Genomic DNA, 17,144 nt, shown 5'->3' on the forward strand with positions numbered 1-17,144 from the left:
GAGAGAGAGAGAGAGAGAGAGAGAGAGTGTGAGTGAGTGCTGTGTGTGCTAGCAGTCTGAGGCCAGAGTGGCCCAGGCATCAGGAGGGCTCCCTTGAGGAGGTGGCCTAGCAGCAGGGCGGGGCCTCTCATCCCTGCAGCTGTTCAAACACTGCAGATGCAAGTCTGTCTGAGCTGCCCTTTAAGCAGGAGTGTGGTCCAGAGACGAAAGGAGGCTTTAGAAGCCAGGTTTTGCGTTCAGAAGGGGGTACCTTGGAGTCCAGGTATCAGGTGCTGGGCTCCCCGCTTCTCTTTCCCCGACCCCACAGAGCAGAGAAATTCCCCAGGCCAGCTTCCCGGCCCTCAGAGCCCTGAGGCAGGGCGTCCCCAGCTCAGTGGGCGGGCTCTCCAGGCACAGGGCTTGGTCCTGGCTGGCTGGCCACCCCTTGGGGACGTTTTCTGTGCCTGTCTTCTGGGCTGGTCTTTCTCTGTTGCCTTCATTGGAGGTCCTGTTCCCGCTTCAGGGCGTGCAGGGCCCTGGCTAGTGACTGCCTCGCGGCCAGGCCCTCCTCACGGTGGCCTCTTTCTGAGCCCCACCTCCGTGCCCGCTCGTCCGCACGTCCCAGTCACAGGGCCCATCCTGGGCCTCCTCACCTCACCCTGGGTTAAGCCTGCCTCACACTGCTCCTGTGCTCTTCTTCCCTGCAAGGAGCCTTTGGTGGCCCTGCTCGTCGCAGGGCCGAAGCACATCTGAGCTCCACAGATGGGGCTGCTCGGACTGGAAGGGCCAGGGGCCGGCCCAGTTGGCTGGCATCGGTGCGATGCTGGGCTGCCAGGCCTTCTCTCTATTTTGTGGAGGCCCCGTCTACACCTGGCCCATGAAGCCTCAGGGAGTCACAGGCCCGGGCCAGCGTGGCTGCCTAGGCCACGCATCCCAGGAGATTCCTTGTTCGGAGACCACTGCCTCCCCTGTGCCTGCTGGTGCTGCACGGCGGTGGTGCCATGCTGTCTGGCCCTGGCCTGTCTGCAGGTGGTCCCAGCCCCAGCACTGCCCCGGGCTCTTGCACCTGCTCGTGGGCTGTGAGCTGTGAGCACCTGGTTGGTGCTATGGTACGGGGTGCCAGTGAGACCTGGAGCTCTGACCGAAGGGTCTCGCTCAGGAGCCTGGGCGCTGGGCTGAGATAGGGCGGAGCGGGATAGGGCTAGGATGTGGGATTGGGAAGGGGAAGCTCCCACGTGTTCTGGGTGGATGTGGGGGAGGCGGTGGGGAGGCGGCCCAGTCGTCAGAGCAGGATGGAGTTGAAGAACGGAGCCAGCTCCATGACCAGAGCAGAGGGGACGGGGAGGCCGCGGCGGGTGGCTGGGCCGTCGCTGCTGCCCGAGGACACCCACAGGGCTGATGGCCGTTCACGGAGGAGAACCGGACAATGTCCCCGCCCATCTCGCTGTCTGAGGGTGGCAGCTGTAATGGTGTTTGGGGTATTTCCAGTCAGAAGCTTGCTTAAATATTTTGAAGCCGGTTGTGGTGGCGCATGCTTATAATCCTAGTACCTGGGAGGCTGAGACGGGGATTGCAGGTTTGAGACCAGCCTCAGCAACTTAGGCCCTCTGCAACTCAGTGAGACCCTGTTTCAAAATAAAGAATAAAAGATAGGGCTGGGGGTGTAGCTCAGAGGTAGAATCTTCCTGGATTCCATCTGCAGTATCACACACACACACACACACACACACACACACACACACACACACACCCACCCCACTAAATTTTGTTTCAGGTTCTGGGAATTGAAACTAGGATCCTGTGAATGCCAAGCAAATGGTGTACCAGTGAGCCACAGCTCGGCCCTTAGAAGTCTGAAGTGCAGCTGTGAACAGTAATAATATGGTGTATTCAACAAGGACACATCTCATATATTCACTTTAAGTTTTTCTGGAGAAAATAAGCCGTCTAGTCGGGTGCAGTGCTGCACACCTGTTACCCCAGTACGTGGGAGTCCAGGACGGGAGGATCGCAGTTTTGAGACCAGTGTGAGCTCATTTAGCAAGACTCTGTTTCAAAATAAAAACAATAAAAAAGGGCTGGGGGTGAGGCTGGGAAGGAGAACGCCCCTGGGCTCAACCCCCAGCACCACAGAGAACACATACGTAAACTTAGCTGAATGCAGAATGATGAAGTCTGCTGGAGAGAGGCTCTGCTGGGTTCGGGAGGGGCCTTCTCAAAGTTATCTTTTCCCTAACGTGCGGGCGAGGCGCCTGTGGTCTGGGCTCTGCTGCTCTCGTGGCCTGGCCAGCAGAGAGGTGCCACGTCCTCGGGCTCCGGCCTCAGAGCAGGGGTGTTACAGAAGCAGGAGGCCTGAACTACGTCCCTGAGTTCACATTTTCCCTGGTTTCACATTTTCGATAGAACAAACAGCCTTTCTGGTGAGGCTCCTCTGGGTCCCCAGGAGAACGACTCTGTCTTGCTCCTGCACCAATACCCCAGACACACGGCGCAGCGCCCGACGCGGTGCTCAGCGGGTTTCACGTTTCACAGTTCTTATACATCTTTTTTTTTTTTTTTTTTTTTTTTTGGCTGTGCTGGGGTTTGAACCCAGGGGCATTCTACTTATGGGCTACACCCTCAGCCCTGTTTATTTTATTTATTTATTTTTTGCGGGTCTGGGGATGGAACCCAGGGGCATTCGACCTCCGAGCTACACCCCCTGCTCTATTTTTTATTCTTTATTTTGAAACCGGGTCTCACTGAGTTGCAGAGGGCCTCACTAAGTAGCTGAGGCTGTCCATGAACAGCGATCCTCTGGTCTCAGCTTCCCGAATGCTGGGATTAGAAGCATGTGCCACCATGCCCGGCTAGCCCTGTTTATTATTATTATTATTATTTATTATTATATTTGGAAACAGGGCCTAAGTTGCCGCAAGCCTCATTAAATTGCTGAGGCTATCTTGGAACTTGATCCTCCAGTCTCAGCCTCTCCAGTACTGGGATTACAGGTGTGCCACCACGCCCGGCTTTGTGCGTCTGAACATGTACAGATGTAAGGGTGGGGATGTAGCTCAGTGGAGCAGCTCTTGTGAGCAAGCATGAGTCCTGGGTTCAGTCCCCAGCTCTGCAAAACAAAACAAAACTCCAGCGGGCCTGGCTCTCTCAGATCTCCATGTTCTTTAAGAGCAGAGGAGGTGCAGTGAGGGCAAAGGCAGGAAAGACACCTTTGCAGCCTCTCACCCTGCAGCCTTGCGGCTCTGCGAGTCCCCTCGCCCCTGCTCCAGAATCACAAAAGGTCAGCTGTCAGGAGGCTGCTTGTAGTTTTGTTTTGTTTTTTTTAGTACTGGGGATGGATCCCAGGGGCATTCTACCTCTGAGCCACACCCTTAGCCCTATTTTTTATTCTTTATTTTGAAACAAGTTCTCACTGAGTTGCCCAGGGTCTCACTAAGCTGAGGCTGTCCTTGAACCGTGATCCTCCTGTCCCAGCCTCCCAAATGCTGGGATTACAAGTGTGCACCACCACACCCGGCTTGTTGCCTGTTTCTTAAGTGATTCTGTTTGAAACTGAAGTCTCTTGAGATGAGTGAGCTATAAATAAAACAGGTACAGAGAATCTTCAGGGAAAGTAAAACAGAAGCAGCAGTAACAATGGAGAGGGTGTCACTTTTCGGTGGACTTGTGTGGCTGTGGTATGGCAAGACAGCTGGGTGGTGATGCCAGCTCTGGCCCCTCGGTCTTCCGTGGTCCCCAGGTCCTACGCTGGTGTGGGGTCTCCGTCCCCTCATGGCTCATGAAAGGCCTGGAATCCGGTGCAGCAGCACATGTAGTTCAGGGAGGCCGGACAGGCTGCCTAGCCACAGGTGTGCGTCCCGGAAAGGGCGCCCATGTTCCACAGGTGTTGCAAGCCTGTCCCAGTTTGGCTCTCCTGTGCCCAGCCACTGTGGGTGCAGCGGCGTGACTGGCCACAGGCCCAGGGTGCGCATGCAGGCCTGCAGCTGCCAAAGCCAGTGGGAAGCAGGCAGTGGGCCGCCACACCTGTCCAGCCAGGCTGCGGCTGCACCTGCAGCGCCCCTTGATGCTGAAACAGTATCAGATTCGTATTTCAGAACTTGCCCAGGCTGGAGAGGCCATGTGCATCCTACAATTTCCATAGCAGACAAATCTAAACATCACTTTCTCCTTTTAGTGAAAATTGTACGGTTTTTCTTACTACAAAACCTGTGACTCTAGGCATGGTGTCACACACTTGTAATTCCAGTACATGGGAGGCGGAGACAGGAGGATCGCAGGTTCGCAGCCAGCCTCAGCTACTTAGTGAGGCCCTCTACAACTTAGTGAGACCCTGTTTCAAAGTAAAGAATAAAAAATAGGACTGGGGATGTAACTTGAAGGTAGAATGCCCCTGGGTTCAATCCATGGCACCACAAAAACAAAACAGAGCAAAACAAAAACACCCGTGTGCCTATAACTTGATTTTTCCCCCTTTGCCACTGGGGATTCTACCTCTGAGCTACAACTCAAACCCTACTTTATTTTTACTTTAAAACAGGGTCTCATTAGGTTGATGAGTCTCACTACTTGCTGAGTGAAGGAAGTCTCACTGCTTCCTTCAACCTGTAATCTTTCTGTCTCATTCTCCCAAGTATTGGGATTGCAGGTATGTGCCACCACACCCAGCTAGGACTTGGAATTTATGTTGAAATTATTTTAGAAATTCAAGCCCCAGAGGAGGTCATTTCTCTCAAAGTCACATTTCCTCTCCTTTTCATTGTTCTTCTGTGTGTGCGCGTGTGTGCGCGTGTGTGTGCGCGTGTGTGTGTGCGCGTGTGTGCGCGCGCACGGGCTCCTTTCACTAGGGATTGAAACCCTGGAGCGTTTTACCTCTGCGCCATGGGCCCCATCTTGTTTTATTTTTTTTATTTTGAAACAGGGTCTGGGGATTAATACCCAGGGGTATTCTACCTCTGAGACATACCCCCAGCCTATTTTATTATTTTTATTTTGGTCTTGATAAATTTGCTGAGGCTGGCCTTGAACCTGGGATCTTCCTGTCTCAAGTACTGAGATCTTTCTCCCAAGTGCTGAGGTTGCAGGCCTGTGTTACCACTCACTCCTTTTCATTTTAAAACAGGGTCTTAAGCCCAGCCTTGGGTGCACACTTGTAATCCTAGTACTTGGGAGGCTAAAACAGGAGGATCGCAGGTTCACGGCCAGTCTCAGATCCTTAGTGAAGCCCTCTGCAACTTAGCAAGACCTTGTTTCAAAAATAAAGAATAAAAGCCTGGCGTGGTGGCGCACGCTTGTAATCCATGCTTGGGAGGCGGAGACAGGAGGATCGCACAGGTTCGAAGCCAACCTGAGCTACTTAGGCTTTCAGCAACTTAGTGAGACCCTGTTTCCAAATAAAATTTAAAATAGGTCTGGGAGTGTGTAGACTGTAGGTAGAAACCCCCTGGGTTCCACCCCCAGTACCACCAAAAAAAAAAAAAAAAAAAAAATAGGGCTGAGGTGTAGCTTGGAGGTAGAATACTCCTGGGTTCAATCCCCAGTTCCCCAAAACAAAAACAGGGTCTTGCTGAGTTGTTGAGGGCCTCACTAAATTGCTGAGGCTGCCCTGGAACCTGTGATCCTCCTGTCTCAGCCTCCCAGGTACTGGGATTACAAGCGTGCGCCACCATGCCCAGCTTCTCCCTAATTCTTAAGGGTGTGACAATTCATGCAGGAGACGTATTCATGCAGGAAACCAAATAGCGAAACATAAAAATAAATGCTTCCTGGTGTGAGCATGGGCACCTACACGGTAGGGATGCTGGGGACTCCAGGCCTGAAGTCAAAGCCCTGAGCTTGGATAATTGTTCTTCCTGACTTGAGGTGAGCTTAAGTCCATCCCTCTGTGCCAGTTAATCCGAGTGTCGCCGAGCCACGGCGTGGGCCTCCAGGGCTGTGGGAGGAGGAGTTTCTTCCCACGCTGCGGCAGCCTTGTGCTGAAGCACCTGTGGTGGAGGGAGAGGCTGGGACGTGCACTGGCGGGGGCGCGTGCACTTTGGTTCTTAAGCAGGGCTGACTTCGGCAAGGGAGCACCAGGAGCGTTCCACAGCATCGCAACCCTCTCAGAAGTGGAGCTGTGTCAGGGCTCCGCCGGGTGTGGCCAGGACCTCCCATCCTCTACAGCTGGTGTGAGCACAGGCGTTTGGACATTTTTAGGACCAAAGCCGTGAATGTCTGCTTTCGATTCTTATTGCTCTCCAGGTTTTTCATGTAGAAGTATTACTTATGTTTTTAAGGATTCTCATGTGGTGTGAGGAGTGAAGGCCACACTTGGGTTAGTTAGATTTTCAGTTTGATAAGAAAGTTGATTCCTCTACTGGTGTGTAATTTATTATTTCTGGGATGCGTTAGTTGCTGTGTATGGGATTCTGTTCAGAACTCCGTGTCCGTGACCAACATGAGGGCCAGGGCCAGGCAGGGCTCCCTGTCCGCTCTGTCCAGGCTCGGGGCTGGGCCTCCTGTGACCTGCACCCCACGTGCCTCCCTCTGCGGCTGCTCCCCACAGCTGGCGTGCCTGGTGTGTGTCGCTAACGCTCTCCCTCTTGCCCTCACAGCAACTGTAGAAGAGGCAGCACCAAGACTCCCCAATGAACAACCGGAAGGAAGATATGGAAATCACGTCCCACTACCGGCACCTGCTGCGTGAGCTCAACGAGCAGAGACAGCACGGGGTGCTGTGTGACGTCTGCGTGGTCGTGGAGGGCAAGGTCTTCAAGGCCCATAAGAATGTCCTGCTCGGGAGCAGCCGCTACTTCAAGACACTCTACTGCCAGGTGCAGAAGACCTCCGACCAGGCCACGGTCACCCACCTGGACATCGTCACGGCCCAGGGCTTCAAGGCCATCATCGACTTCATGTACTCTGCCCACCTGGCACTCACCAGCAGGAACGTCATCGAGGTGATGTCTGCCGCCAGCTTCCTGCAGATGACGGACATTGTGCAGGCCTGCCATGACTTCATCAAGGCCGCGCTGGACATCAGCATGAAGCCGGATGCGGCGGACGAGCTTTCGGAGTTCGAGATCGGTGCCCCGGGCAGCGGCAGCACAGAGGCGCTCATCTCCGCGGTGATGGCCGGGAGGAGCATCTCGCCCTGGCTGGCTCGGCGGACGAGTCCCGCCAATTCTTCCGGAGACTCGGCCATTGCCAGCTGTCACGAAGGAGGGGGTGGCTATGGGAAGGAGGACCAGGAGCCCAAGGCCGATGGCCCCGATGACGTTTCTTCGCAGTCTCTGTGGCCAGGAGACGTGGGCTACGGGCCTCTGCGCATCAAGGAGGAGCAGGTCTCGCCATCTCATTACGGAGGGAGCGAGCTGCCTTCGGCCAAAGACAGCACACTGCAGAACGTCCCCGAGCAGGGTGGTGGGGATGGCTGGCCGCCCACGGGCCGCAGGAAGAACCGGAAAAACAAAGAGACTGTCAGGCACATCACGCCGCAGGTGGAGGGTGGCAGCCGGGCCGGCTCCCCGGCACCCTCGTACCTCCCCACGCCGGGATGGCCCTTCAGCGGCCGAGACTCAAGTAAGCCCTCCTGCCCCTCGTGCAGCGTCGTGGCTTGCGGCTGTGTGGCGCCCGTCCAGCCCGCCCTGGGTGCGCCCACAGCTGCCTCCTTTCACAGTGAACTGGTGTGCTGCAGGTCTTGAAGGCCTTCGAGACCACTGAGGAGTATCGAGGCTGGGCGCCTCAGCCTGACAGCCCCTGCATGTCGGCCCCCAGCAGTGCAGCCCCGAACAGCCACATAGAGGCTGAGGGGTGGGCTGGGCTGTAGCAGGATCCAAGGCGAGGAGCCCCTCAGGGGCGTGGGGCAGCTTGATGACCCGCCCCACAGACTCCTTGCCTGAGGCCCTGGTGCTTGGTCCTCAGTTTCTCAGCCTGCCTGGAGCAGGTCTCGGGGACGTGAAGTGCCTCTTAGTGTGGGATGGGAGTTTCATATTTGCTGATGAGTGTGGTTCCTGTAGTTGAAACTCACAGGCAGGTCTTTCCCCCTGGTAACCACTAAGCAGTGGTGCCAGGGTCTCTCTGATCTCGTGTCCCCAGGTCCCTGAGCTGGTGTGTCTGAGCCGGGCCTCAGCCCATGTGACTGTTCAGTGCCTGTCTCCCAGGCTAGTAGGAAACTTAAATGCTCTGAACCAGGTGCTGGCCCTAGTAGTCGTCCCAGCTCATGCTGTGCCCTCTGGGAAACAAGTAGGGGACAAACGCCCCTGTCCTTGGTGGGGCTCAAGTCTGTGCTTCTTCCTGGGCACAAGGCCATGAGCCAGGTTGGTCAGAGAGGGCAGCTGATCAGAGCAGGAGTGAAGGTTTCCTGGCCATCGCCTGCCAGTGGAGGCTCTACAGGACAAAGATTAGAAATCTGCCCGGGGTCGGGTGAGGTGGCGCAGCTTGTAACCTAGTACTCAGAGGCTGAGAAAGGGAGATCGCAGGTTCAAGGCCAGTTACTTAGCGAGGCATTCTGCAGCTTAGTGAGACCCTGTTTGTTTCAAAATAAAGAATAAAAAAAAGGGCTGGAGCTATACCTCAGAGCAAGATTCAATGCCAAGTAACAGACACAAGAAAGAAAGAAAGAAAGAAAGAAAGAAAGAAAGAAAGAAAGAAAGAAAGATAGATCTCTCTGGGGAGCTGTACATGGTGGCGCATGCTTATAATCCCAGTATCTGGGAGGCTAAGATAGCATGATCACAGGTTCATGACTAGCTTCAGCAACTTAGTGAGGCCCCCCCCCAACTAACTGAGATCCTGTTTCAAAAAAATAAAAGTAAAATATAGGGCTAGGGGTGGGTATAGTTCAGAGGTAGAATGCCACTGGATTAAAACCCCAGTATCACACACAAAAGAAAGGTAGAAAGAAAGAAAGCCCCCACTCCAGGAGCACATAGGTGGACAGGTGGATGGCCAGGCCTCAGAGAGTGCAGGCAGTGAGGCAGTGATGGGCACACTCTCCTGCTGGGCCGCGGCAGGGTAGGCGGGGCTCCCTGGGGGCCTGGCCCCTTCTCTCCTTGGAGAAGCTTCTCAAGAGCTGGGAGCCAGGCTGCAGGAAGGTCCACAGGAGGCTCACGCCAGCCGGGAAGCCAGACCTCCTCACACTGGCTTTTCTTGTTGGGGTAAAATATACATAACATGAACTTTACCATGATAAACACTTGTAAGTGTGCAATTCACTGACATTGAATGTATTTGTGTTGTGCAACCACCATTATTGTACATCCCCAGAACATGTGTGTATGGTGTGTGTGTGCGTGCGCGTGCGTGTGCATGTGGTGCTGAGGGCCCCGTGCATGCTGGGCAAGTGCTCTGCCACTGGTGCTCCAATACTTTCATCATCTCAAACAGAAACGTATCCATCAAAGCCAGGCATGGTGGTGCACGCTCGTAATCACAGCGCTTAGGAGGCTGAGACAGGAGGACTGCGCAGGTTCGAAGCCAGCCTCAGCTACTTAGGCTCTCAGCAACTTAGTGTGATCCTGTTTCCAAATAAATTATAAAATAGGCCTGGGAATATAGCCCGGAGGTAGAAAAGCCCCTGGGTTCCACCCCCAGTACCACCAAAACAACAACGAAACAAAATGTATCCATCAAACAGCCCGTCCCAGCCCCGTCCTTCTCATCAGTGCCCCCACACCGAGCAGTTGAGTGCAGGGCCGAACTCTGCCACGTTCAGCAAAAGCTGGCTTAAGTCAGGGTTTCCTGACCTCAGGCTGGGTTGCTCCCTCTGGGCCTGGTAGGATGTTGAGAATGTTCCTGGTCTCCACCCATGAGATGCCTGTCCCCCACCATGACAGCTGCAATTGTCTGCTGACGTGCACAGATGTCCTCGGGGAGTCCCCGACCGTGCTGAGCTGGCTCAGGGAATGATGCTTGAGCCCGCGGAAGAGCGGCTCGTTGCCCTGCCAGCCGTGCCGAGGCAGGGGACACTGACGGTGATGTCCGCTCTGCTCCTAACTTTGGAATCTTTCACCAGCTCTGGCCCTCACTGAGGGGCAGCAGCCCTGGTGGGTGATGGCCTTCGTGGGCTGGATGGCGGTGCAGCGGCACCCACCCGTCCCGGGACACCTGCTCGTTGCCCACAGGTGGCAGTGCCGGGCACCCTGTCACGAGGCTGGCCGGTGTGTCAGGAAGCAGAGCGCTCCTAAGCCGTGGGCTGGCGTCTGCGGGACCCTGGGCGAGCAGACGGTGTTTTCAGATTCCAACAAGTGATTTCTGCTGTGTACTTTCCCTAGCGTTTTAAACCCTTGGGTTTCCAAGGCAACCAGGAACCGCGTCTGCTAGAGGATTCTGAGTGCTGAGGCAAGGCCGTGGCCGTGGGCTCGCGTGTGGGATGGTCCCTCTGCGGGGTGGCCTCTCACTCCCACTCCACTCCTGCCCGTCTTTCAGGTGGGGATTTGGGAGCATAGATCATGATCCCCAATGGAGGTCAGTTTTTTTTTTAATTAAAGATTTATGATAGCCAGGCGTGGTAACGCAGGCTTGTAATCCCAGTACTTGGGAGGCTGAGACAGGAGGATCATGGGTTTGCGGCTAGCTTCAGCTACTTAATGAGGCCCTCTGTGACTTAGTGAGACCCTGTTTCAGAATACAGACTATAAAAGGGGGGCAGGCGGTGTAGCTCAGAGGTAGAATGCTCCTGGGTTCAATCCCCAGTGCTGCAACAAATGAGTGAATAAATAAATGAAGATTCATGGTATCTTAGGGAAGAGTATTTTTCACTCCCATCTCATTATGGGAGGAAGGCCCTTTCCTAAGAGGCGGGTCAGGTGGTTGCAGCAAGGCCCCTGGGGAGTGAGCCCAGCCGCCCTACCACTGAGCACATCTCCAACCGCTGGTTTGCTGTTGTTGTTGTTTGCCAGTCTGGGGAGGGAACCCAGGGGCATTCGACCTCCGAGCTACACCCCCTGCCTTTTTTATTTTTTATTCTTTATTTTGTTTTGTTTTGTTCTTGTTGTTGGTGGTGGTACTGGGGTTCCTGGAAACCTTTCTACCTCCCAGCTACACTCCCAGACCTATTTTTTATAGTTTTTTATTTGGAAACAGGGTCTCTTAAGCCAGCACACACGGCTGGCTTCAAACCTGCGTGATCCTCCTGTCTCCGCCTCCCAAGCACGGGGATTACAAGCGTGCACCACCACGCCCAGCTTATTTATTTTGAAACCAGGTCTCACTGAGTTGCAGAGGGCCTCACTAAGTAGCTGAGGCTGTCCACGAACCGCTGATCCTCCCGTCTCAGCCTCCCGAATGCTGGGATTACAAGCGTGCGCCACCACGCCCGGCTCCCAGCCACTGTATTTTGAGACAGGGTCTTGCTACATTGCTGAGGCTGGCCTCAGACTTGTGATCCTCCTGCCTAAGGATCCTGAGTCCCTGAGATTACAGGCAAGAATTGGGCTCAGTTCATACTTAGAGCAACACCCAAGAGCTCTGGTTTCCCACACCCCTGCCAGCATGTGCTTTGGGGGAGGGAGGAGGGAGTAGCCATCCACCCTAACAGGTGTGGGAGTGTATCTCATTGTGGTTTTGATTTGCATTTGCCTGGTTGCTAGTTATGTTGGGAATCTTTCCACGTGCTGTTGGCCATTTGTATATCTTTGGATAAATGTCTAGTCAGATCTGTTGCACATTTGTATTGTCTTTTATTATTGAGTTGTAAGAGTCCTTTATACAGTTTGGCTAGGATTTCTTACCATATACTGGATTGAAAGTATTTCCTCTCATCCCGTGGGTTGTCTTCTCACTTTCTCGGGAGCGTTCTTTGAAGTGCAGAAGGTTTAATTCTGATGAAATGCAACTCATCTGTTTTGTGGCTTCTGCTTTTGGCGTTGTGTCTAGGAACCCATCACCAAATCTAAGGCCATGTCGATTTTCTTCTAAGAGTTTTATCACTTTAGCTCTGGTGCTCAAGTGGGTCCCTGATGCCTGTGTCTCCTCTTCTCTGGGAGGTAGAAATCCCGCAGGCCCAGGAGTCTCCTCCCCTTGGAGCAGAGCCTGGGAGGGTCTTCAGCTCCTGTCCAGGGTATGCAGAACTCTGGTCTAAAACCTGAGCCATGACAGGGAGGAACAGGGCATGAGGCCCCCCCGTGCTCTGGACAGGGCATGAGCCCCCCCTCGTGCTCTGGACAGCCCCCCCCATGCTCTGGACAGGGCATGAGCCCCCCCCCTCGTGCTCTGGACAGCCCCCCCATGCTCTGGACAGGGCATGAGCCCCCCCCTTGTGCTCTGGACAGCCCCCCCCCATGCTCTGGACAGGGAATGAGCCCCCCCCTCGTGCTCTGGACAGCCCCCCCATGCTCTGGACAGGGCATGAGCCCCCCCCCTCATGCTCTGGACAGCCCCCCCATGCTCTGGACAGGGCATGAGCCCCCCCTCGTGCTCTGGACAGCCCCCCCCTATGCTCTGGACAGGGCATGAGCCCCCCCTTGTGCTCTGGACAGCCCCCCCCCATGCTCTGGACAGAGCATGAGCCCCCCCCCTCGTGCTCTGGACAGCCCCCCCCCGTGCTCTGGACAGGGCATGAGCCCCCCCCTTCATGCTCTGGACAGCCCTCCCCCCCATGCTCTGGACAGGGCATGAGCCCCCCCTTGTGCTCTGGACAGCCCCCCCCCATGCTCTGGACAGAGCATGAGCCCCCCCCCTCGTGCTCTGGACAGCCCCCCCCCCGTGCTCTGGACAGGGCATGAGCCCCCCCCTTCATGCTCTGGACAGCCCTCCCCCCCATGCTCTGGACAGGGCGTGAGCCCTCCGAGCTCTGGCAGCACCCTGGCTCCTGGGCTGGTTAGAGTCTCCCTCCTCTGTGGTTCCTGCTGGGTGGTCAGGAAGCTTGTCTCTGTCCTTCGCTGACCTGCGGGTTTTCTAACACCTGTCTCCACCCCCCCCACCCCCCAGATGCAGACCTGACTGTCACAGAGGCCAGCAGCTCCGATAGCCGAGGGGAGCGGGCCGAGCTCTATTCGCACACTGACGAGAGTCTCCTTGGAGGAGAAGCCAGCTACCTGGGCCCGCCCCTCACCCCGGAGAAGGACGAGGCCCTGCAGCAGGCCACCGCAGTGGCCAACCTGCGGGCGGCGCTCATGAGCAAGAACAGCCTGCTGTCCCTCAAGGCCGACGTGCTCGGGGACGACGGCTCCCTGCTGTTCGAGTACCTGCCCAAGGGACACTCACTGTCTCGTAAGTTCAGCCCCGTGCGTTGCTGGACCCGTAGTGCTTTCCGCCATGGGTCCAAGGGTGTGGCCGAGTGGTGGTGGGGAGCTGCTTCCTGCCCTCTCTCTAGGGCCTTCGGGACAGTGAGGCTGCTGCAGCCTGGACTGGCCTCTTGGGGGCCCCAGGGCCAGCACATGCCCCGCAGCCAGGAAGGGAGCAGCGGCCTCACATCCACAGCACGCAGCCCCAGACCCAGGCGTTCGGCAGCCTGCTGGAGGCAGGAGTAATCTGCGTGAGCGGCAACAGGCTGGCTTGGGGATGAGGGCCTTTGGGTCGTGGGGACGGGCGCGGGCTCCCTCTGCTGGCCAGCGGGCTTCACACTGAGATTCGCTCCCCTGCAGAGTTGAGTGCCCTGTTCTTGCTGGTAGTGCCGTTTTCAGGGAGGGTTGGTGCTGTTTGACGCTTTGGTGTCTCCAGCTGACACTGGGTGGCAGCTGAAGCACACATCTGGGGGTGCAGGTGGCCCTCCCTGTCGGGGCGGGAGGCTTGGCTTTGCAGCGTCAAAACCACAGTGCCAGGCCCAAGGCCAGCTGCCTCGTGGTCATGGGGGCACAGGCGGACCTGCATCGGCTGCAGGAGGCCAGGAGGCTGGGAGGGCTTGAGGCCTGGGCCCCGCCTGGCTCTGGTCTTTCTGGTTCCGCTGGCACTGGGCTTCTCCCCACGGGACCTGGAGGGGCACGTTGACAGCAGCAGGGGCGCCTGTCCGGGGCAGGCTGGAGGCCCTGTGGTGAGCGCTGTCTCTTCCCTATTTCCGAGTTCTACTGAGTGCAGTAAATTTGATGTTGGAGCTTTGGGACACACATCCTTGTTTTAATTTTGACTCCATTTTAAAAACAGCATTTTTACAATTTTGTTGTCATGAGCATTAAACTGTGCTTTTTGTACTGGTATGAGGAGTTGTGCAAATTGCTGTAGCTAATAAAGACTAACAACAGAAAGCACGGCTGTGTTTCCCTTATTTCCATGTATTCCGCTAAGGACCCGTTGACAGCCGGGCGTGGCGGCTTCGAAGCCAGCCTCAGCAACTTAGTGAGACCCTGTTTTAAAAATAAAAATAATAGCCAGGCGTGGTGGTACACGCGTGTAATCCCAGCATTTGGGAGGCTGAGACCGGAGGATCGTGGTTCACGGACAGCCTCAGCTACTTAGTGAGGCCCTCCGCAACTCAGTGAGATTCTGTTTCAAAACAAAGAATAAAAAATAGGGCAGGGGGGTGTAGCTCGGAGGTCAAATGCCTCTGGGTTCCATCCCCAACCCGCAAAAAATAAATAAAATAAAATAAGATAAAAAATAAAAATAAAAATAGAGCTGTGTGTGGTGGCTCACACTTGTAATCTCAGCATTTGGGTGGCTGAGACAGGATGATTGAGGTTCATGGACAGCTTCAGTTACTCAGTGAGGCCCTCTGCAACTCAGTGAAACCCTGTTTCAAAATAAAGAATAAAAATAGGGTAGAGAGCCAGGCATGGTGGCGCACGCTTGTAATCCCCGCGCTTGGGAGGCTGAGACAGGAGGATCGCACAGGTTCAAAGCCAGCCTCAGCTGGCTTAAGAGACCCTGTTTCCTAATAAAAATATAAAATATGTCTGGGAGTGTAGCCCGGAGGTAGAAGGCCCCTGGGTTCCATCTCCAGTACCACCACCAAAAATAAATAAATAAATAAATAAATAAATAAATAAATAATAGGGCAGAGGTATAGCTCGAAAGCAGAATGCCTCTGGGTTCCATACCCAGTACTGCAAATAAATAAATAAATATAGATAAAATAAATAAATAAGGGTAAGGGTATAGATCAGAGGTATAATGCCCCTAGGTCAATTTCCAGCACCCCTCCATAAAAAAGAAGAACTTGTCTGTTCTGTAGGCAGCAGACTCTGGTGTCAGGCATGATTTTAAAAACATCTTGAGCCGGGCGTGGTGGCGCACGCTTGTAATCCCCGCGCTTGGGAGGCAGAGACAGGAGGATCGCGCAGGTTCGAAGCCAGCTGCGTGTGCTGGCTTAGGAGACCCTGTTTCCAAATAAAAATGTAAAAATAGGTCTGGGAGTGTAGCCCGGAGGTAGAAGGGCTTCCAGGAACCCCAGTACCACCAAAATAAAATAAAATAAAATCTTGAAGCCTCATTTCCGATATCCCAGAAATGGGGACAGTGCCACTTACACAGCTGTGCGTTTAAAACAAAACAGCACTCTGGACGCTGAGCGCAGAGCGGGTAAAGTCGTGGGAGAGTTGCTCGGGTAGTTGCCAGTCCTCGCCCCTGCAGCGCGGAGTGCGCTCGTGGGCGGAGACTGTGGGTTTGCCGAGAGCCTGGGTGCCGGGAGGGTTCACGAGTGGTTCTGAGGTCCTTGGGAGTCCTGGGGGGACAGGAGCAGCTGGGTGGTCGGGCGGCAGCACGGAGGAGTGCTCACCGCAGGCCTGGGCTGTGCGCGCTGCCTTGTGCTTCTGCCGCCTCTGTAGTCCCGAGGATGTAGACATGGCCACCCAGAGATCCCTGACATCTGGAACGCCTTCGGCGAGACGGGAGATGTTTGTGTCTTTTCATTTTTCTGCGTTGACAGCCCTCACCTAGGAAATGGGCTCCGTCCAAAAGACCTTTAGTGAGTTTGAGCTGAGAACAGTGTGGGAGTTGGGGTCAGAGCACCCCAGCTCTGAACGTGGATTTCACCCTGTGCAGCCAGGCAGCCGGACCTGAGGTTCCTGAGGGGCTGGCCACCGGGGCCTCCGGAGGCAGGAGCGCACTCCTGGCTTGCCCTGGGCGCCCTGGCCAAGGAGCAGGCGCTCCTGAGGATGGTGTCCCTTGGGCATTTTCCTTTTGAATCTTTAGCTCCGCCCATGTGGACCTTTGTCACGTGAGCCTGCCCTCCTGGGCGTGTTTGGGGCTTTGCCTGCTGTTGCTGGCCAAGGTAGGAGTAAAGTTGCATCTTTGCTGTTTTCAGCCCATCGGTGACTAATTCCAAGCGAAGGCAACTTGTGGGTTTGGGTATTTTATTATTTCTGTGATGTTTTAGCCTCTTGGTTTTTAATATTTCTTAAATTTCCACTTTTTTCATAATGATTTGCCCTCTTATTTTCTGTACATAGAGTTAAGAAGTTGTCAAGAAGCTGGGTATGGTGACACACACTTATAGTCCCAGTACATGGGAGGCTGAGACAGGAGGATCACAGGCTCACCATCAGCCTCAGCAACTGGCCCTCTGCAACTTGGTGAGACCCTGTTTCAGAATAAAGAATAAAATAGGGCCAGGAGTGTAGCTCATAGGTAGAATGCTCCTGGGTTTAATCTCTAGTAACACACACACACACACACACACACACACACACACACACACACGAAAATGTCAAGCTCAGCCAGGCATGGTGGCGTATGCTTGTAATCCCAACATTCAGGAAGCTGAGGCAGGAGGAGCGGTCGGCCTCAGCTACTTAGTGAGGCCCTTTGCAGCTCAGTGAGACCTGTTTCAAAATAAAAAATAAAACAAAAAGAAAATAGGCCTGGGGGTGTACTAGGAGGTAGAATGCCCTGGGTTCCATCCCCAGTACGGCAAAGAGAGAGAGAGAGAGAGGGAGGGAGGAAGGAAGGAGCCGGGCGTGGTGGCGCACGCTTGTAATCCCTGCGCTTGGGAGGCTGAGACAGGAGGATCACACAGGTTTGAAGCCAGCCTCAGCTACTTAGTGAGGCTCTCAGCAACTTAGTGAGACCCTTTTTCCAAATTAAATAGAAAATAGGTCTAGGAGTATAGCCCGGAGGTAGAAAGCCCTTGGGGTCCACTCCCAGTACCACCCCCCCGAAAAAAAAGAAAGAAGAGAAGACTCGAGCTCTCTTGCTGGCCGCTGTGAACTGGATGCCTGGCTGGGCGTAGCAGACAGAGATACCTGCCCAGCGGCAGAGAGGCCATGAAAGTGGTCGGGAGTGTCTTATCTTAGAACCTCATGTCACGGCCTCCTAAG

At 54.9% G+C, this 17,144-nt stretch overlaps 1 protein-coding gene across 1 annotated transcript in view; it reads left to right on the plus strand.

The window, feature by feature from the left end:
- Nucleotides 1-6,599: 6,599 nt before the first annotated feature.
- Nucleotides 6,600-17,144, plus strand: part of ZBTB46 (zinc finger and BTB domain containing 46) — a gene marked incomplete at both ends in the record, with an annotated part of 29,871 nt that continues 19,326 nt past the window's right edge. Inside the window, 2 exons of the mRNA XM_080716459.1 lie at nucleotides 6,600-7,533; nucleotides 12,883-13,164. Of these exons, the coding sequence (XP_080572585.1) occupies nucleotides 6,600-7,533; nucleotides 12,883-13,164 (1,216 nt within the window). The remainder of the gene's footprint in view (nucleotides 7,534-12,882; nucleotides 13,165-17,144) is intronic.

The sequence above is a fragment of the Muscardinus avellanarius genome (assembly GCF_963383645.1).
Source record: "Muscardinus avellanarius genome assembly, chromosome: 19".
Classification (NCBI taxonomy): Eukaryota; Metazoa; Chordata; class Mammalia; order Rodentia; family Gliridae; genus Muscardinus; species Muscardinus avellanarius.